A 20,299-nucleotide genomic window follows, 5' to 3' on the forward strand; every position below is an offset into this window, starting at 1 on the left:
TCCTTTTTAAGTTTGTTGAGCACTAGCTTTCTTCAGGTTCTTAGTGAAGGGTTTTTCTAATAAATCACAAGAGCAAGCAAACGAAAAGTAAACGTATCATTTTCTTCAGTTTCTCAATTTTCTATCACCTTTAGGTCGATCTTTGAGGCTGGTTTGCAATATGACATGTCGCAAACCAAAGAAAGACAAATAGTCAAATGCTTCATCGACAACAGGTTCAAACCCGTCGGACTTGAGACTTTGTAAAATCCATTTATCCGTAGTAAATGACTCAGCTGAAACCTTGTTTTGCTTCATTTTTTTTGCACTGTTTAAGGCCACGTCGAGCAAATCGTAAGCAAATTTATAAAACTTGGGGATCACATTCCAATGAACAATGGTAGGAGTATTGTTGTAAGCACCCACTGCATTCGGAGGAAGGATACCAATAATTCCAATCAATCGATCTTTGTTGACGTAGGCTAAATAGAAATGCTTAAGATTTTCGTCGCGCAAATTACCAGTATCTTCGGTCATTTCGTCAGCAATAGAAGAAAATAGATTTCGACAGGGAATTTCCATAATTGTTAAAAAGAAAGCACTCACAAAGACTCCTAACAAGACCGTCCTCAAAATTGTATTTCCCTCTGCCATTTTGGTCATGCGATATACTCCTAAGAAAACGAATCCAAAAGCGGCCAAGTAAATAGGATGCCAAAATATTTGCTGAGAAAGGTTCTTAGACTGTCCAGTAATACCACTAACTGCAATGGCTTTGACAGCTTTCCAGTCTTCTTCAGTACTTGCCGGGCGAATTTCGACTACTTCTTTCGAAGATTCCGACATTTTCTGCTTTTTGTTTAATATTTATTTATTACAGTTAAAAATCAATTCCTTATTCCAATACAACAAGCAAACCCTTTTACGCCAAAAATATAGGAAGTAATATTACGAGAAGGACAGAAGTGTGAAAGGGCAGCCATGAAACGTATAGAGCAAGAGCTCTTATTCTCTTAGTACAATTTAGAAAAAGAAGTATAGTAATAGAACCAATCAAGTAATAAAAGAAAGAAACCCTTAAAAAAGGATCTACTTTGGGAACCAATTTCTACAAGTTCTCAGTTTGTTTATAGTCCATGTTCGTTAGCCTAGCCTTCAAATACGAATAATCCTTTGGAATTCCCCGGCTTCGCACAAGGCTTATAGTAATGAATAGACAATATCAAATAACAAGACAGCTAAATGAATGAAACACAACTGCAGACTTCAGACTGTCTTTCGACTTTTTGTTTATTACTGCATTCCAAACAGTATCCTTATCATAAATTCTACAAAAACTTTAGAGCTCACAATTTGCTGTCCGAGATAATTGCTTCATTGCCATTTGACACGGACAATACCTTTAACAAGTGAATGTTGCAGAGAAACGAATTGTTACTGCTGAAATTTGGCATTGAAGCAAGATTAACAATTCTATTTAGGGGATTGCGTCTATGAAGATTTGCTGACTGAATCTTCTTTACGGACGAGAAGTCATCTTTCGTATTTAGAAGCTTTTTACCTCTTGTTTTCTTTCCTCTAGACTTTTAAAAGCTCTTCTTGGTTTTTGTTTGGTTCATTCTTTTTGGTCAAAATTTCCCAACTGGTGCTGTCATTTACCATTTCATAATCATCTCAACTCAGCTGAATACAAAGCTGGTATAATTTATTTCCTTCAAAGTTTAATTACTCAAACTGATTGAAATATCAACAACAGATTTGTTATCGTCCGTTTCCTGTTTCACCATGTCATCTAGTATCACTCGTCCAGTCTTATTTATAGCTGTTCGCGAAGGAGAATATGTTTTGAAGGACGAGTTTCAGTTGTCGGCACCAACGCAAAAGTATCATATCTCAGGCTCCCCGCTTGACCCAAATACTCCTATAAAAAGTCCTACCCCAGTTCATCTACAAATCGTGTCCTTTCCTTTTTCGGAAGGTGCCTTAGGGAAAGAATACATGGAAGAACTCCGTAAAGTGCCTGGTGTACATTATACTGAAGAAGGCCGGGAAGTCCCTAATATCCTTGAAAACTACAAAAGCTCGAAACGAAAGTCCTACACTCACTCCTCCAGTAACTTCAAGCTATACAGACCATCCTCACGCCCAGGAAGCTCTACCTTTAATCCTAAATGTTTTATTTCTTCTATTACTTTTTATGAGAATATTCTTCGTTCTTTCTACACTTCCCCTTCTCTTGGAACAACATATGCTTTTGCCAACCATGAAGAGTCTTTCTACTGGCTCGATTTAAGTACCAGTGGCACCCATTCTACTTTGCTTCGCATAGACTTTCACAGATCTCGCCCCGTGAGTCACCACATTAATGAATTTACAAAAACTCCAAAGTTTTTAGAAATTATCATCGGGTTTGATACGGGTGATGTTCTGTGGTACGATCCCATCAATTACAAGTACTTACGGTTCAATAAAGGTGGACATTTTAATAATAACTCAGTAACCGCTGTTCAGTGGCTTCCTAATCAAGAGTCCGTATTTTTGGTGTCTTTTCAGAATGGATGGGTTATATATTATGACAAAAACCAGCAAGAGCAACCGCTCTACTCTTCCATTCCGGAAAAAAACTTGAAATCTTTGTATCTAAGTTCGCGTGGTACTTTTACTGTGCTTAAAGACTTTCCTTCTCCCGACGATAGAAAACCTTTAAATCCCGTTGCTTGTATTGCTTTTTCAAATTCCCCAATTAATGCATTTTCAACATCTCCTGACCACCAACATTTGGCGGTCGTATCCGAACGAGGAACTTTGAAACTTTTGAAGTATGCAGAACTAAAAATGCTTGACATTTTTCACAGCTATTTTGGCGGCTTATCATGTATAGCTTGGTCACCAGATGGAAAGTTTATTGTCACTGGCGGAAAGGATGATATGCTATCGGTTTACTCATTTCCCCAAAGAAAACTTGTTGCACGTTGTCAAGGACATAAGTCTTGGGTCTTGGGTATAACTTTTGACCGATGGCGTTGCAAAGACGACAGTTACCGCATCGCCAGTGTTGGCCTCGACTGCCAATTGCTTTTATGGGATTTTCTCGTAAGCGCACTTCACCGCCCAAAGTCTGCCCTTAACTACGTTAATAATCATGCTGAACCATCCAAGCCGACTATGAGTGATCTCGATGATGTTGGTGATCTTAATGTTCAATCAGGCTACAAAGGATTTGAACAAAATGACATAACAATCCACCCAACAGTTTCTCGATCTCTCATTCCAATCATATCCCCAATTACCTCCTACACTGTTGATGAGGCGCCTGTGACATCCGTCGTTTTCCAACCTGATTGTATGGTTACTTGCTCGTTGAACGGGAGAATCCGAATCTGGCAAAGACCCTCATGTTGACCGAAAGCTATACTTGCTTGTAAATGCTTACTTCCTTAATGATTGTTGTTTTTATGATACTTTCTCCATCGATAGAGTTGTCGAGTGTTTGTTTTCATTCTCATAGATGCGCGTATGATTTTCTTCAAAAGTTTAGCTTAAATGGTGTAAATAGAAAATGATCGGCGTTATATTCTCCAACAATGTTCCAATCTCAAAGTCAGTAATTGTGTATATACATATTAATATAGCTATTTTTTAAACCTTTTTTCATCTTTATCAAATATTGTCTAACCTAGCATAGACGATGACAGATTCTAGTAATTCTTCATTTTTTTTTTTCAGATGAGTCCCCCGAATATCTCAACGTGTGCTGGTTGCCTTTTAACCAAATGCATTCTAATCTGTTTCTCATAATAGATTTAAAAAAGAAATAAAATAAGCCAGTTTCCCTTGGCTTGACTTCATATCTTTCCTTCTTGCAAATTTCATTATCAATCCTTCGTTACAAGTGCCACTCGATGTCTGGTTCAGAAGACACCATCCCGGTCTATGTAAACTATAGGGACTCATATGTAGAACCGAAAATTAAAAATGCATTATTAGAAAGTGGAATTCCATTGAAATTTGTGGATTCACGAGCTGACGCGAAGTTATTCTGGGCACAATATGAAGACATTGATTTTGACAAGCTCTGTGATGATACTGGGACGCTAGCATGCTCTTATGTTATTCGAAAAGCACTTATTCGTAAAGAATACTTATGGAACACGGTGGTACACTATTTAGCCAAGAATCCAAAATCGATTCTGAGGACGGCTGTTCCTGAAGCATTTTCTTTAGAGCTTGATTATGCAGAGTTTTTAGACGATTCGCTTATGGAGTCGTATGAGCTTCGACAAGAGCTGGAAAACAACGAAGCTTTAGAACCCCAACAAAGAAAATGGTATATACTGAAACCAAGCATGTGTGATGGTGCACAAGGAATCCGTATTTTCTCTACAATTGAGGAACTGCAAGCTATATTTGATTCGTTTGATGAAGCCTTAAGTGATGATGATGAAGAGTCCAACCATTCATCTCGCGAAAACGAGATAGAAAATATAGGTGCATTGACAGTAAATGACCGAAATCCAGAAAACAAAATCGTCATTCATCAAATCCGCCATTTTCTTGTACAACGGTACATTGCCAATCCTTTATTACTAAACAATAGGAAATTTCATATCCGTGCATATGTTTTAGCCGTTGGTGGTTTATCCGTTTATTTGTTTAAAGAAATGCTGTGCTTGCTTGCCAGAGACGAATACGAGTCTCCTCATGCCGATGGCGAAATCAACTTGTATGGTCAATTGAGCAACACATGCATCCAAGGAGACGCTCCAAGAGAGGCCTCCGTACAATCATTTTGGAATAGCTCTATTAATAATAAGGAAAAAGTTTTTGAATCTCTTGTACACATATTGGGAGATGTTTTTGAAGCTGCTGCAACTACGCAACGAATTCATTTTCAGGTATGCATATCTACTAAGGCTTTCGCATACAATTTACTAACATGAATGTTTAGCCTTTGAACAACTCGTTTGAGATTTTTGGAGTTGATTTCATGGTCGACGAAACTAATCAAGTACACTTACTTGAAGTGAATGCTGTGAGTATAATTGACATCTTGTGGGTTCAAATAATTTACTAATGTATAATAGTATCCGGATTTTAGACAAACGGGTGATGAATTATCTGGATTAGTTGAAAGATTATTCAAGTCTGTAGTTCATACTGCAATCGTCCCTTTCTTTCATCCAAAGAAGAAGTGTGGGGCTTCTTCTGACTTAGTTTTAGCTCGCGAACTAAAAATATATGGTTTTTAATTTTCATAGGGCTTCCTATTAAAGGCACCTTTGATGTCACAATACTGTCAGTTTGAGGTTGTATTAATTTTGAGTTTGTCATTAAAAAATAAGGTATATACGGAATAAAGTTAATTAAAAAATAAAGTTTATAGTAAGTAGTTGGTACTTATTCTAGTATTTATATATGTACACTCTCGTCTCCGGTTCCAACTTGTAGAAATATCTAATGCCTTACAAAAATGCTTTCGTTACGCTCTTTAAGTCATGGATTTAAAAAATTATTTGGAAATAAAGAATTATTGCATTCATTGCAACCTAATGTACGTACCAAAAGTAGCAAAACCTTTGGTCAGCCAACCTCATTTACACGGCCGCATCTATTACGACCAGGAGAACGTATGTGCTGAGTTTGATGATATATTTCAAGACCCTAATGCTGTTCAGTTACACCGAAAGTAAACGCAGATGAATATAGAGCCAGGAGGGATAATGTGGCAGCACTTATGCAAGAAGGTGATTTATTGATTACCACTTCTGCCGCTGTGAAGTAAGAGGAAAAACTATCATGCTTTATGAAAAATTGAAATTAACTTCTTTTAGATACATGTGTGGTGCAGCTTTGTATGCCTTTTCATCATGATTTGTGATTGCGCCAAACTAATAAACATCGTCTAGTTATGAGTATCATCAAGACCCAAATTTGTAAGCTATACCCATATTCGACACAAAGGTTAACATGATTTAGTTATTATCTAACTGGTAATGCACGCTCGATTTATTGCAATTTGCTAACATCATCAAAGGGTGCTTGGAGCCTGATTCCATCCTACTTATACGTATGTGTGAACAAGGGAAAGGTTTCATTTATATTAATCTCCAATAGTGAAAGAAAGAGACGTGTTTGAAAATTATAAGCTTGCTCTCTTCCTTCCACCTAAAAATTCGTATGCGGAAAAATGGGAAGGCTTTCGCACTGGCGTAGAAAATGGGAGAATTTTGTTCCATATTGAGAATGCAAGTACTGATTATGAAAAAAAAAATATTAACTGAACGTGTAGATTCAAGAAAATTGGGAAGCACCGTTTGTGATTGAAGAGTTTGGTAACAGATGCAAACGGGTATTCTACAATACACAGAGAGGTTATCCTTACAAAGATCCCGTAGGCTCTTCTCCAGATGTTGTTCGGGATAAAATTAGGGATTTGCAGAGCAAAAAGCCGTTTCGATCAGCTAACGAGCTTCTGCATCCCCTGCGAACAATCAAAAGTGAAAGTGAAATATCATGTCTACAACGGGCAGCATCGATAAGTGGAAATGCATACAGAGAAGTCATGGCGAAGGACTTTCTTGAAGAAAATCAACTGGCTACTGAGCTCGAATATAGATTCAAAATGGGCGGTTGTCAACGGTCGGCTTATGTACCTGTTGTAGCCGGGGGAAGAGTAAGTTTTCTACTTAAAATTACATCTATGAGCCATAAAATCAGAAAATCATTAATATCCCGTAATATCCTTATCTGTTCTAACCAAGTATAGAATGGACTCTGCATTCACTATACGGCGAATGACGATGCATTCCAACAAAATGATATGGTGCTAGTGGATGCAGGAGGCGTACGTCTTTGTGTAAACGCCAGGTATGCTAACCTTGCAGGAATATGGAGGATATGTTACAGATATTTCTCGGACTTGGCCAACTGGAAGGGGGTTTACACCAGCCCAACGAGATTTGTACCAAGCTGTTTTAAACGTACAAAAAAAGTGCATCGACTTATGCACCAGTAGTGCAGGGTTAAGCTTGGCGAGAATCCACTATGAGAGTGCTGTTTTGTTGAAAGAGGAGCTTAAGCAAATTGGCATATATGGTTCGAAATCGGTATAGTACAACAAAATAATTCATCCCCACTAAAAACTAACGAAATTTAGGAAATCGAGGACGTTTTGTATCCGCATTCCATCGGTCATGAGATTGGTTTAGAAATCCACGACTGCTACTCAAACAACAGTTTTTCTCCTTTGAAGAAAAACCAAATTGTACGTACTTACCTAGTGAGCTTTTTTATTTTTTCGCTGACATCTTTAGGTGACCATTGAGCCTGGAATTTATGTTCCCTTAAATAACCGTTGGCCAAAATGGGCGCAGGGAATTGCTATTCGTATAGAAGATAGTGTTCTGGTGGGAGAACAAGAGCCATTTGTATTAACAAAAGATACGCCCAAGGAAGTCAAGGAAATTCAGAGCTTACGTGAAAGCTCTGAGTTGTAATTTCTGTTTCTCTATTATTTTACTTTTGAGGATAAAGGCATAACTAATATTATGGTACAATCTGGACACCAGAAAAAGAAAAGTCGAGGTCAAAAATGGTATATTGGTACTAGGTGTTTCCTTAGAGGTATTCTTCAATGAATGAATATATTTATTTAAAATAAATCGGGCATTCGTAATGTATGATCTCTCCGGCTGCGACAATAGGCGCTTAGTTCCTGTAGTACTTTGCTATTTCTCCATTGTTCAGGTACTACACGCTCGCCAGAAGACCAATACAAACTAATTTAAAAAAGGTTAGTAGCCAATATAACAAAAATAGTTGAGTATTAGCACTTACATATCCCAATCGGGTTCATCAAGGAGACGGTCATATTCTTGGAGATCAGAAACGCAGTACTTATCCAGCCTTGTTTTAGCAAAGTTTGACAGGAGTAGATCCGTTTCCAAAATTCCTCTCTTCCTCGATTGGTACTTTAGTCTTGCTCGTAATGATTCTTCTGTTTCGTCCTCGCGATCAACTCGCTTTAAATCACCTTTCGTAGTAATGAAGCGTAAGCCAACAAATCCGTTAAAATGTAAAGAATTCCTCACAAAAAGACTGTTTGCCTGATTAAAAGATGCTTTCAACATTTTGGCTGATATTGGTTATGAACATACTAGTTCCCGGGGAGCGTATACGTCGGTCGGCTAGAGACAAGGACAACTGTGAAACCGACTTTGACATTCAATAAATTTAAATTGTTCTATTATTTTATTGATTTTTCTTCTTCATAATTTTTTCCCAAGTAAAAAATACCTCCATTCTACTTTCATATACCATCCTTAGGAGCCTATGCCATCTTCTACCAGTTGCCCTCTACCACCCAGAAAGTGCAAGTTGAAATAAATGGACGGAGAATATATATATAAGTTTATTAGAGAATCACCACCTGGTGAAGTTAACCAGGTGGTACAAGGTAATATTTTGTTGTAACCGCTGAAACGGCTTCTCACACTGAAATAATAGATATTCGAGCACTTGGATTGACCGACGAGGACCGCATTCAAAAGCAACTTCAATTGCATCATGAAGATTCAAATTCTCCTGTAACGTTATCCCAAGATGAAAGAGCAGTCCTTTCCTCTGAAAGCAAATTGGATGACGGTCGCTACTATGATCAACGATTGCAAAAGTCCTTTGCAGTGAATTTCGAAACAATGGTATGAAGGAAAGCACTTCCAAAGAAATGCTCTTGCTAACAATATGCTTTAGGAAGCAATTGATGTTGAGGATTATAAAGAGAAACCAATTATCTCAGAGGACATTGTTAAACAAATTCAAAAGGTTACTTTGGATCATTATTTGTCTGATGTATCAATTGGAGTTTTACAAAAGGATGCGAATGTTCCTGAATACAGCATCATGCTCGTGTCCGTAAAGTATAACCCTCAAAATTACTATAACGGTCGTTGGAGGTGTGTCTGCAAGTATGATACGGAGAGGAAGAAGTTAAGTGGAACTTCCTTTATCAGGGTGCATTACTATGAAGATGGTAATGTCTGGTTAGATGCCGAGCGTCCTATTGATGTGAGCGTTGATGATACTGGAAAGCTTTCAGATGCCCTAATAGAAACAGAAAATGCAAATCAGCGCTCTTTTAATGTGGAGCTTTCTTCCCTGAATGATAAAAAGTTCAAAGAACTTCGCCGACAACTTCCTATTACACGCCAGAAAATTAATTGGGAGAATGTTTTAGGATTACGCATGAGAAACACATAAGCCAGCTCTTGATCTGCTCCCAGAATTTAATGAAACTATCTTACAAAGCTGAACCTGTTGCTTATAAAACCTATTCCTTTTGGACTTGAAGTGAAACGAACTTTTTCTCTCTTTTATTATTTTCATTGTCTATTCTAAAGAAATCCTCTGTTTTAGTATTGGACATGTATCAATGCTTCAAAAGTCTATCCACTTCTTTTCTACAAGTTGTTTTTTTTTTGGTTTATGGCTAGATTTTCTGACCAGCTTGATGACCAGACTACTAGAAACTAGACAATCGTTTCTACTTATTCAATTACAATTTCTTTAATAATCATGGACTTTTGACAAGAAATAACTTTTCTTTTTTTGTCATAAGCTCACCAACGATGTAAACACAAGTTACAATAAATCTGCACAATTGTTTACCAAAAGTTATTAAAAAGGTACCATTTTGAAGCTAATAAAAAAATTGGATGATTGTAAGCAAAAAATAGCTAATGAAGGGCTTGAAGGTCCACATTCTCTCTAAGCAATATGCTCATTTCGGGAGGGATACCAAATATAACAAGGAATAATGGTTTCAATGAAACAGTAAGCGAGCCACTACGGATAAGTGTTTTCTCCAAAATAATCATAGTTCGGAATTGAATCGAGGATTATATCGGCAAACAAATGGACAAAGAGTAAAGACAGCAATGCAGTAAACCAGGGACGGTTACAAACCTTCGCAGAGCATTCAGATCTATATTTCATTTGGAGCCTATCTTTAAAAGCAAAAGAATTGCAAACAACCAAATTAGGTTAGACGCAGAATCTACTCGCTTGCAAAATGCAATAGAGAGAAACCAGCCATAACAGCCAACTTTTACTGGGAAAAAGATCCGATTGAAACTTTCCTGATTCTTATTTCGTTGTTGGTATAGAAGGTAGAGTTGCTCATCAGCTTCAAGTGAGGTTTGAAAGTAATGGCTAGATAGTTGGTTCCATTATCAAAACACTCTACCATGTTAGGATTATTTCCTATCAATTCGTGAACGTATGTGAACCATGTTTAATAGAAAGTTACTTCTAATTATACAGGAACAATCGAGAATACGGTTCAACAAGGAATCATTGAAAGACTTAAAGCGCATGTTTTCGACAAGCAGAGAAACGGTTGCATTATGACTGCAGACCTGTGAAAGCAAATTAGAGATGATTAATAGAAAGTTTTGATGATGGGAATTCAAATGCAAGCAACCCCATACAAAGAATTTTCCCAGTGTAATTCACGGGTATAGAAAACAAATATGAGATCAAGGAATGGCAGGATTATCGTACACCTTAGATACATGTGTCAATCACTCGCTTGTGACATCCACTTTTATCAAGAGCGTTAACGATGAATAGACACCATTGTAAAGAAATTTTCATATAAAAGTCAAAACTTCAATTTCTTTTCTTTTTTCTTTATCTTTATAGGATTGTCGAGCATTCAACAAAGCGTTGCATATTGCATATCAATCGAGAGTATGCCTTTTTGGATTTTACATTCAGCATAGGTTTTTCCAATTTTCGAGGAATTATTTTAAATTTGTAGATAATCAAGAATATATTCATCCAAGACTCTGCTTGACAACAATTAGTCATTCGTGCTAACTTTTCAGCAATACAGGAAAAATTATAAACTCTCCGTTTCTATTTCTTTTCGGTAGAGCTTCTTAATCTTGTATCAATATGTAAAACATCAATTTCCAACTAAAAGAAACCCTTAGAGCGAAGAACTTGAACTGTCTTCAGATGAACCAGTCGATTGCATGTCATCCTTGATTTCATTAATAACTTTTCTACTCACAACCAAAGCATCCATAATTTAAATTAGACAAAAGAGACACACCATGTCCTTTATTGAAGCATTAGGCGTAAGTAATGGCTAATTAAAGGCTCTTTCAAACTGAGGCTCTTGTTATTTACAAATTCTTAGTCTGGAATATGCGCAGGATTGGCTGTTGATTTATCTCTATTTCCAGTGGATACGTTAAAAACTCGATTGCAAGCAAAGGGAGGATTTCTTGCAAATGGTGGATTTCAAGGCGTGTATAGAGGCCTTGGTAGCATCTTGGTTGGCAGTGCTCCTGGAGGTAATGAAACTATGAGAGCTCAAGGAGCTTCTTCAAATGATTTCACTTAAAAATTTAAAATAAAGTTTTCCTACGAACTAACAGTAACTAACAACATCGTCAGCTTCTTTGTTTTTTACAACTTATGAGACTATGAAAACCAATCTCAGCCGTTCAAAGCTTCCATTGTCTGAACCAGTAATCCATATGACTTCTGGATCAATGGGCGAAATTGCTGCTTGCTTGGTACGAGTTCCTACGGAAGTCATCAAGCAAAGAGCTCAGGCTTCTGGTGGAACACTTTCATCCGGAAATGTTCTCCAAACAATTTGGAAATCCGAGCAATCCTTGAGAGGTTTATATTCTGGTTACGGAATCACCATTGCGAGAGAGATTCCATTCACATTAATACAATTTCCTCTATGGGAATATCTCAAAAAGGCATGGAGGACTTCCAACAACCGAGAGAAGAATCTGGCTCACGAGGCCGCTTTGTCTGGATCCCTTGCCGGAGGTATTGCTGCTGCAGTTACTACTCCCCTTGACGTTATAAAAACGAGAATTATGCTTTCACAAAAGGTAACGATATATTCGGGACACTATCCATTGTATTATGCATTTCTTCTAACGTAAACAGAGAACGGCCTACGTATCTACGGTGAAAAATATCATTCAATTTGAAGGAGGTCGTGCCCTTTTTTCAGGCATCGTTCCTCGTGTTCTCTGGCTCAGCGGTGGAGGTGCCATTTTCCTAGGATTTTACGACACTGTCTTCAATTTCATCCATGATCATCACATCTTCAATGAAAAGGGTCTTTAAATCTCTTTTTAATATATCCCTACAAGCACTTTCTTTTCTTGATATCACCCCCAGAAACTTTTATAAAAATTCTTTTGGCTATTTATGCTGGTCAGCGTATTTGGAGCACTAAATGATATTGAATATAGATACTTGAGTTTTGTTTTTTGCTACACTTTGGATTTTCGTATTACATAGAATCAATTCAAAAAGAAATTTACAATTTAATCAAGTATAAAAATGAAAATTGAGAAATAAAATCGTTTACAAAGAAATACTATTCAGCAAATGAATCTTAGTGTTACATTTATCTTTCGTATTCTTGGGTTTTCCTTGACAACACCACCAGTTAACTTCTGTTTCTATCAATGTTTGGTGCCTTCAATAGCTTAAAAGGGATTTGAGAGATCTACTAGTAATTTTAGTAATTTGGAATACATTTTTAGTTCGTTTGACTTTGAAAGGTAAAACGGGAGTATCATCAAAGTCTAACACCCAAAGTTTATAAAAGTCGCCGTCGGTTTTCCCTTAAATTTTCTTCATGGAGAAACCTTTACCCAAACCCCCCTCTAGTCCTAAGTTTGCTAGCACTAGTAATGATGGAGATTTTCTTCTTGACGACCTTGTGTTTGGATTGAAACGTTATGAAGCAGCATTTTATATCAAATCCGGAGTAGAAAGCGTCCTACATAGTTTTACGAAAGCTGAAGAGCTAGAGATGATTAAGCTGAGCTTTTTAATTGCTGACAGTCCCTACCGACCGATATCTTTGGAAAGTGTGCCTTCTAAGATACTATTTGGTTCCTTTTTATTCTATGTGAAGGACAAAATATATGAAAAAGCTGGTCACATACTTGATAGACAATTTTGTTTTGCTCTTCGAAGGCTTGCTTCTGATGACTCCTCTGTTAACAATGAATTTTTCTTTCAGCAGGTCAAAAGTAATTTTCTTTCACTTCCCAAGGTTAAAATAAAAATGCTCTCAGTGTTTTTTTCTATCGTACAAATTGTCCTGTCTAAACTTCGAGGAGGAAATCATGAACGTGTCCAGTTTTTTGCATCTATTGCCGCAGTGATCCTACCAAAAGAGCAGGTTGATGAAATGTATTTTCTGGTTGAATATGTATCAATAAACGCACAGAAGATATTCCAAATTCAACCTCCTTCTCCCCGGGTGCTTCATCCTCTTCCTCAACCAAATAATAATCAAAGACCGGTATTAATAGATAAAGGAATCCAAAAAAAAAATGTCAATCTGACTACAGACCAGGAAAAAGGTTCTACTGCACATAATAATCATATCAATTCAGTTACGCAAAGAACCAAGCAAGCAGGATCAGAATTTTCTTGGCACACTGAAAATCCCAACATTCCAAGAAATACGACTTTTAATGCGGATTTTTCTGCTAGCAAGAAAGAACGAGCAGCCCCAGGAGTAGTTTCTCCTGCTATGGAACAGTACGACTATGAGCAACAAACTAAAGATTATAATGATGAAATAGCTAGCAAAAGTAAACCGACAATTCTCATGGTACCAATTGATGTTTACGAAAAACTGAACAAAAAATTTATTGAAGCTTCCGATGAACTAAGAAATGCTTCAAATAGCTATCAGGAAATTCGTGAGGAAATTGATACACTGTATGAAACTTTCGCCGATGAAGTCAATTCTTTTGAAAACTCGAAGAAATTACAAGAAGAAAAAATATTCCAAGAAAAGATTAGTGTTGAGCGAAAAATTAAAGCGTATCAAAAGGAACATTTAGCAGCTACCGAGCACGGACTTACATGATTATTATTGTGCAGGCAGGTGCAGAACGTCGGATATCCAACGTTTAATGGTTTTATTTTTTTTTTATTGCATATTTCACTTATTCCTGGTAACGTCATTCTGATAGATTCACCATCTGAAATCTTTGGACTGCTTATGACTAAATTATTTCCTAAGCAATGAAGGTTTATAAATAAATACCGGTTTATTAGGTTTATTTTTTCTTTTTCAAGCATATATTATAGTCGTTATAAACTGTCCTTCTTTTGTCGTGTCCTCTCTTTTCTTTTTGTTTACTATGGACGATGTAATGAATACGGAATCGGCTGAATCTTTGAAGAATCCAGATGATGATTTCAGCGTACCCCGATCTACCAAATCATATTCAAAAAAAACAATTGTTATATTTGCGACCATGGTTTGCTTAATGTCAGTTATTGTTTGTCTGGTAGTCTTTTTGCCTATAATATTCTTCTTAATCATTCCGAGTGCCAGGCTCCAAGGTGAACATTTGGCTTCAAGAAAGAACGTCTCATCACCCATTTCTGTTAAAAGCGATGAAGCTGATAACCAAATTGACACAGTTGACAATATTGTCCCAATTCCAGAATACGCAAGGCGTACATTATTAGATCCTACTATATGGTTAGACAAAACGGATTTCAATACTACGTTTACAGAAGGAATGGTCGGAAACCTTAGCGTTATGGGGCTTTACGATACTTATGATGATACGGTTCAAGCAAATCCCTCAGTTCCTCCTTTAAATAAACCGTTTCCGTATGGAGAAGTCCCAATCCGTGGCGTTAATCTTGGAGGTTGGCTTTCAATGGAGCCGTTTATCACTCCTTCTTTCTTTAGAGTCAATAATGGAACACACAACATATTACGTGATGAGTTAAGTTTGCATGAGTATCTTCGGGAAAATGCATCAAGAGTTATAGAAGAACACTACAGTACGTTTGTAACTAAAAGGACGCTTGAAGAAGTTCGTGAAGCAGGACTAGATCATGTACGTATTACTTTTCCCTATTGGATTTTGCACGAGGATTCAAACGCGACGAGTGTTTCTGGGATCGGCTGGCGTTATTTGTTGCGAGTAATTGAATGGGCTCGTTCCCAGGGTTTACGTGTCAACTTGGACCTTCATGCAGCACCAGGAAATCAAAATTCTTGGAATCATGGTGGTTACTTGAATCAGCTTAATTGGCTTGTTGGACCCGAAGGAAACCAAAACGCTAACCGTACATTGAAAATACATGAGCAACTTTCAACCTTCTTTTCCCAAGAAAGGTACCGAAATGTTGTTACTATCTACGGATTATTGAACGAGCCAAACTCTTTCGTTATCGATCGTAAGCTAATAAATGATTGGCATAAAAAAGCATACAAAATCGTCAGATCTGCTAATCCCCGTGCTTTAATATCTGTAGGCGACGGCTTTCGAGGACCAGGAGACTGGGAAGAAGAATTTGACCCTTTTCATTTTCCGAATGTGCTCATTGATGCACATAGATACACTATTTTTAATGACTTCCTTATTGGCTTACCTTATAAGAATAAACTTAACATTGTTTGTAACTCATGGAGAGAAGAGGTAGAACAAAAGGCAAAGCTTCCAACAATTGTTGGCGAATGGAGTTTGGCCGACACCGATTGTGCAGAGTTTTTGAATAACGTGGGTGAGGGCGCCAGATGGGATGGAACATTTTCGCCAAGTGGAAATCTTCAGTGTTGCCCTTCACAAAAAGATTGCACTTGTTCGTTTGCAAACGCTGACCCTGGTAGCTACTCAAAGGAGTATCGTGAAGAGCTTTACAATTTTGCTACCGCACAAATGGAAACTTTTGACAAAACTTGGGGCTGGTTTTATTGGAATTGGGATACAGAGAATGCTACACAGTGGAGTTATAAGAAGTCTCGAGCTGCAGGATTGTTGCCTGAATTGGCATACTCAACTGATCGAGCATTCAACTGCAGCATGTTGAAGACTTCTTTCACGTCTACATAGGATGACCTGGATAACTTTTCGTTTTTCTTTTTGTTTTATTCCATATATTTTGACAAGCATATTTTGAGAAAAAAGAGATAATTTACTTATAAATATGTATAGCCCCCTTATGTATAGTTAGATAGAAAATTAGAAGCTCTAAAAGTCATATTATTTATTATCTTTTAAGATCATTACAAAATATTCTATGAATTCTAGGAGCTAAAGAATACATAATATACAATTGATCAAATTAGCCATATTCTTCCATAATGCGCTGCCGTATTCTTAATCCAGATAACATACGTTTCCATAGCTGAACTCCCATTTTAAAGTCTTGCTTGTAGTTTTCTTCTTCTTGCATCCATTCTATACCACCTGCAACCTGAAGTAACGCTTCTTTGAACTTTTTCGAAACAACAATGCCGTCGTAGTGAGGTCGAGACATACGTTTATGGAAATCAAAGCTTGTTACAGCACGAGCATAGTCAATTTCTAGCAATTTAGCAGACTTTTCAGCAAAGGCATGAGTAGAATGATAAGCACCATAGGGTAACATATTCGATGTATATAAGTCTATGTTTCCATAAGTATTTTTTGGGACAATATCGGCTACGACAGGCTTAGGTGTATAAAGATCTGTTTGATCTTCACCATACAAAGGAATGGTTCCCTTTGTTTTATCTTTAACGTACTTCAAAGGTTGGACTCTAGGTTTTACGATACGACCTTTGCGATACCAACGGTCAGCAGAAAAAACGAGTTTAACATATTTCCTGGGATAAACTAATTCTACCCCCTTGTTAGTGGATATTCTTCCGCATGATTTCTTGGGTTCAATAACTTCGTTTTTTCGTAGATGTCTTTCAATAGCGAACACCGGATGATCCTTAAGGTCTTGAATATTTTTTGGAATCCCTTCTGCTTGTTCTAGTCTCAATAATTCTGCATCCTCTATGGCATCACTATCCATATACACATCTTGGGGCTTCTTTAACTTGGATAAAAACATATTTAACCAATCACTACCAAAAGGAACTATTTCAAGTCGATTCCTCATGATACGATAATACCGCGAGGTATACCGCCTCGTAACATCTTTCAGATATCCACCGGAATCAACTGCAAATACATAAGTCATTTGGTTTAATGAATCAGAAGTAGATGGTTCGAAACGGCTTGGTTTACCCACAGAAGAGGCATCACCGAACGGATCAATGCAAACCCATTTCTGCATTGAGGTATTGAATACTTCGGCCCAAAAAACGGGCTTTGAAGAATCAATAAGTTGTGGCTGATGGAAGCCGGGTGATGCACGAACCACAGAAGAAGATGAAAAACTTGGCTTCAGTGTTCTTCTACGTTTCGAAGCCGTTGAATCGGCAGGAGAAGCATTTGGTGAAAAGAGATATTCCAAACTATCTTGAGGAGAGGAATCAGTACTAATTTGCGGACTTTGTCCTTCTGCGGACGCACCAACAAAGCGGAAACTCAGAGTCTGTAAAGAAAAAACCAGACGTGTAGGAACATCTAAACATCGAAGAAGAGAAACGAATAACTGAGAACCTATATCTCGATCACCTTCAAGAGACTTCGCGGCCCTTAAAAAGTCTTCTTTGGACACAGGTTCATAACTCAACGTATCATTTTGCAAAGCCCCGTACCAAGGTTTTCGTAGCCCATTCCTGATAAGTTTAAACTGACGCTTCCAAATTTCAGTTAGCACAACTAAAGCCTGGAGAAAGCTTTTGTTTCGGATCATTTGAGATTTCTGGGATGAGCAGTGTAGAGACGCTTTTACGCCTGGTGGTACAAGCCTGGCAAGATTTTTTAAAATCTTATCATTGCACCATGAATTCCGAATACACAGATGGTAGGTAAGACAGAGTAGGTGCATTTGATGAATTTGCAGACGGATTTTTCGGTCGGCTGCTGTAATCTTTAAAGTGATTTTTTTCGCCGGCTTCTTCTGTTGAGCCACATTTTCGTCTATGTGTATATTCTTTTCCGTATTCAGGTCAAGCGGTCGCTCTTCAAATAAGGTCTGGCTTTTGATGGCTGCTGGCTGACCCAAATCTAAATCAAGCCAGTCTTCTTCATCTTCACTGAATGATTCTTCATAAGACATTTTTTTAAATAAATAATCTAGGTGTTATCCTTTGCACATAAATTTTAAACACGTCCTATGTTTAAGCAAACAAAATCCAAATTCCAACGGATTTTTTGCCCAAAATTAAATCAAACTTAGTTAAAATTATTTACACAAATGAAAATTTCAAGGCAGTTTCGCCAATTCTGTTCATATTCAAATATTTCCTTGCTTTTAGTGGTTTGTAATGGAGCCTCAAATTCAACACAGATGTTTCATTTTAACGAGATTTCAATCTCTTTCAACTTAATAATATAGAATCTAGCCATTTGAAAGAATAATAATAAGACTCTTCAATAGTAGTTTTTTCAAATCTAAAGTCTGTTTTCTCTCGCTTTTCTTTTTATTACATACGTTTTTATAACGAAATTCATAATCCTTCTGCGAAGTGGATGACACTACTGGATTGTGCTTGGTTTTGGAGACCATAAGAAAAAGAAAGTATTAAAGAGCGAATTTTTTGTTAGTATTCGTTTAGTATTCCAAATATAGACCAGAAATTTGGAAGAAATCATCTAGCTGGATCAAGCGACTGCATTCCCATTAATCAATCTTGAAATTACAGAGAATTCGACACTGTACAAGTAGTGCAGAGTAACTGAACGTTGTTTACTACCAATTGAGATTTTGCAATGATGGGAGAATCTGGCTCATCTTCTGCTGACATTTTCATGAGCGATGGCTCTTCACCGAACTCTGAAACATGGGAAGACCGTTGTCGTAATATTCGATTAAACACGGCGTAAGTGATTTGCACTTAGGAGAGACTAACATTTTCTTTTAATCCAGGGACATCAACTTGTTAGTACTAGACTACTTGATCATTCAGGGAAATGAACAAGGAGCTCGTATTTTTGCAACTGAGGCTGGAATTGAAGATTACTTTATTCCAGGAAGTATCAGAGAGCGCATGGAAGTGTGTGAATTAATCCGACAAGGATCCATAAACTCGGCAATGTATCAGCTTAATGAATTAGATCCTGAGGTATGCCATTAATCACAGATGATTTGCTTCTAACTCATATTTGAAGATTTTGGACAAAAGTACTGAGCTTCTTTTTGAACTTTTGCGCTTAAAGTTGATTGAACTTATTCGCGAAGCCATGAATCGAGAGGATGCTTCAGATGCTACGATCGAGAAATGCTTGGCATTTGCTACCGAGAATTTGGCTCCAATTGCTCCTTTGAATCCTTCTTTTCTCACTTCACTAGAGCTAACCATGTCTTTGCTTTGTTTTTCACCTACTTCTTATACACCAGCTTTAAAGAATGCGCTAGATCCTTCTCAACGTGAACGTGTTGCAAATTTGGCAAACCTGGCGATGCTCAAATCTCAAGGCCTGCCGAATGAATCTCGGCTTCTCGCCTTAGTCAATTTTGAGAGCTGGTGTAGAAAGCAAGCAGAGAAGCAGTCTATCCTTGCCCCTCCATTTGCTACAAGTCCTTAATGACTACCATTTGTTACGATTGTATGAATATATAAATTACAATGTTATCATGATCTTTCGATGGATTAACATCTGAAATAGCAAGTATATGAGTGTCAATATAATGAATTAAAGCTATTAAAAAAAGCTGTCTAAAAAAAAAGGGTATAGAAAGATTAAATGATTGATGCTGTTTATTGCAAAAATTAGGCGTAAAATTAATTTTGTTTGCTGCAACGAATATGCATATTCATTAATCAAATCGACGAAAATTAGTGAAAGTAAATTAGTCTGTCGATAAATAAAAAAGGAGTTTTTGGGAACCATTATCCTGACGGTTCTATCAATATTATCCACGATCGATACTCCATTCTCTTGGTATAAAAAGGAATCGTAACCAGCATATTTGAATACGTGATGGCCTGTAACTAGTGTAAGGCTAATTCGCTGTGTGCAAAGCAAAAGCCAGATGTCTAGTGCAAAAGAAGATTACGTTTTTGGGAATTTCAATTAAATATCCAGCAAATCTTTTCAAATGGGACATAAATAAAAACAACTGAGACTTTACAAAAGGCAGTATGGTCTTCCAACTAATATTAGAAGCGATGTATCCAAAAAGTAATGAACGACTTTGTCGACTTTATCAAAATTTGTATAGTGGATCATTTCAATCATAGATGTGCAGTCTTTCATACTCCCTCTTTTATAGGTAATTTCACAGCTTCCAACGATAATACTAGAGGGATCCAAATTTCATAATCACCAACAACAAAGTCATCTCGTTCGTGAAAGCTTGCGTATTATCCATAAAACATAACCTAGTATATTTGAAATTTTTTTGCCGT

General features: G+C 37.2%; 12 protein-coding genes across 12 annotated transcripts; 9 read left to right on the forward strand and 3 right to left on the reverse strand.

Annotated features, from left to right (window-relative positions):
- Positions 1-105: 105 nt before the first annotated feature.
- On the reverse strand, positions 106-825 carry pho86 (ER resident protein acetylase Pho86; the record flags this gene model as incomplete). The annotated part of the gene is made up of 1 exon (XM_056182544.1): positions 106-825. The coding sequence occupies one exon, from the start codon at positions 823-825 to the stop codon at positions 106-108; it is 720 nt and encodes a 239-aa protein (XP_056038522.1).
- A 939-nt stretch (positions 826-1,764) lies between these two features.
- bun62 (WD repeat protein Wdr20) lies at positions 1,765-3,381 on the forward strand (the record flags this gene model as incomplete). Its single annotated transcript, XM_056182545.1, has 1 exon — positions 1,765-3,381. One exon carries the CDS (start codon positions 1,765-1,767, stop codon positions 3,379-3,381), a length of 1,617 nt encoding a protein of 538 aa, XP_056038799.1.
- Positions 3,382-3,881: 500 nt separating this feature from the next.
- pby1 (P-body associated protein Pby1) lies at positions 3,882-5,228 on the forward strand (the record flags this gene model as incomplete). Its single annotated transcript, XM_056182546.1, has 3 exons — positions 3,882-4,874; positions 4,928-5,011; positions 5,064-5,228. The coding sequence occupies 3 exons, from the start codon at positions 3,882-3,884 to the stop codon at positions 5,226-5,228; spliced, it is 1,242 nt and encodes a 413-aa protein (XP_056038365.1).
- A 221-nt stretch (positions 5,229-5,449) lies between these two features.
- SOMG_03758 (uncharacterized protein) lies at positions 5,450-5,850 on the forward strand (the record flags this gene model as incomplete). Its single annotated transcript, XM_056182547.1, has 3 exons — positions 5,450-5,606; positions 5,655-5,757; positions 5,811-5,850. 3 exons carry the CDS (start codon positions 5,450-5,452, stop codon positions 5,848-5,850), a joined length of 300 nt encoding a protein of 99 aa, XP_056038801.1.
- A 37-nt stretch (positions 5,851-5,887) lies between these two features.
- On the forward strand, positions 5,888-7,475 carry icp55 (mitochondrial intermediate cleavage peptidase Icp55; the record flags this gene model as incomplete). The annotated part of the gene is made up of 8 exons (XM_056182548.1): positions 5,888-5,912; positions 6,014-6,046; positions 6,094-6,224; positions 6,269-6,652; positions 6,746-6,823; positions 6,864-7,085; positions 7,136-7,243; positions 7,293-7,475. The coding sequence occupies 8 exons, from the start codon at positions 5,888-5,890 to the stop codon at positions 7,473-7,475; spliced, it is 1,164 nt and encodes a 387-aa protein (XP_056038802.1).
- Positions 7,476-7,630: 155 nt separating this feature from the next.
- Positions 7,631-8,108, reverse strand: emi5 (succinate dehydrogenase complex assembly protein Emi5; the record flags this gene model as incomplete). Its single annotated transcript, XM_056182549.1, has 2 exons — positions 7,631-7,757; positions 7,816-8,108. The coding sequence occupies 2 exons, from the start codon at positions 8,106-8,108 to the stop codon at positions 7,631-7,633; spliced, it is 420 nt and encodes a 139-aa protein (XP_056038687.1).
- A 256-nt stretch (positions 8,109-8,364) lies between these two features.
- acp1 (F-actin capping protein alpha subunit) lies at positions 8,365-9,237 on the forward strand (the record flags this gene model as incomplete). The annotated part of the gene is made up of 3 exons (XM_056182550.1): positions 8,365-8,434; positions 8,485-8,678; positions 8,731-9,237. 3 exons carry the CDS (start codon positions 8,365-8,367, stop codon positions 9,235-9,237), a joined length of 771 nt encoding a protein of 256 aa, XP_056038686.1.
- Positions 9,238-11,096: 1,859 nt separating this feature from the next.
- On the forward strand, positions 11,097-12,138 carry pet801 (mitochondrial carrier, S-adenosylmethionine; the record flags this gene model as incomplete). Its single annotated transcript, XM_056182551.1, has 4 exons — positions 11,097-11,120; positions 11,183-11,339; positions 11,443-11,897; positions 11,956-12,138. 4 exons carry the CDS (start codon positions 11,097-11,099, stop codon positions 12,136-12,138), a joined length of 819 nt encoding a protein of 272 aa, XP_056038689.1.
- A 520-nt stretch (positions 12,139-12,658) lies between these two features.
- On the forward strand, positions 12,659-13,909 carry nod1 (medial cortical node Gef2-related protein Nod1; the record flags this gene model as incomplete). The annotated part of the gene is made up of 1 exon (XM_056182552.1): positions 12,659-13,909. The coding sequence occupies one exon, from the start codon at positions 12,659-12,661 to the stop codon at positions 13,907-13,909; it is 1,251 nt and encodes a 416-aa protein (XP_056038688.1).
- Positions 13,910-14,186: 277 nt separating this feature from the next.
- exg2 (cell wall glucan glucosidase Exg2) lies at positions 14,187-15,899 on the forward strand (the record flags this gene model as incomplete). The annotated part of the gene is made up of 1 exon (XM_056182553.1): positions 14,187-15,899. The coding sequence occupies one exon, from the start codon at positions 14,187-14,189 to the stop codon at positions 15,897-15,899; it is 1,713 nt and encodes a 570-aa protein (XP_056038683.1).
- Positions 15,900-16,131: 232 nt separating this feature from the next.
- rhp41 (DNA repair protein Rhp41) lies at positions 16,132-18,006 on the reverse strand (the record flags this gene model as incomplete). The annotated part of the gene is made up of 1 exon (XM_056182554.1): positions 16,132-18,006. The coding sequence occupies one exon, from the start codon at positions 18,004-18,006 to the stop codon at positions 16,132-16,134; it is 1,875 nt and encodes a 624-aa protein (XP_056038682.1).
- Positions 18,007-18,659: 653 nt separating this feature from the next.
- Positions 18,660-19,475, forward strand: gid8 (GID complex subunit Gid8; the record flags this gene model as incomplete). The annotated part of the gene is made up of 3 exons (XM_056182555.1): positions 18,660-18,769; positions 18,817-19,012; positions 19,059-19,475. The coding sequence occupies 3 exons, from the start codon at positions 18,660-18,662 to the stop codon at positions 19,473-19,475; spliced, it is 723 nt and encodes a 240-aa protein (XP_056038685.1).
- Between the last annotated feature and the right edge of the window lie 824 nt (positions 19,476-20,299).

The sequence above is a fragment of the Schizosaccharomyces osmophilus genome, chromosome 2 (genome assembly GCF_027921745.1).
Source record: "Schizosaccharomyces osmophilus chromosome 2, complete sequence".
Taxonomy (NCBI): Eukaryota; Fungi; Ascomycota; class Schizosaccharomycetes; order Schizosaccharomycetales; family Schizosaccharomycetaceae; genus Schizosaccharomyces; species Schizosaccharomyces osmophilus.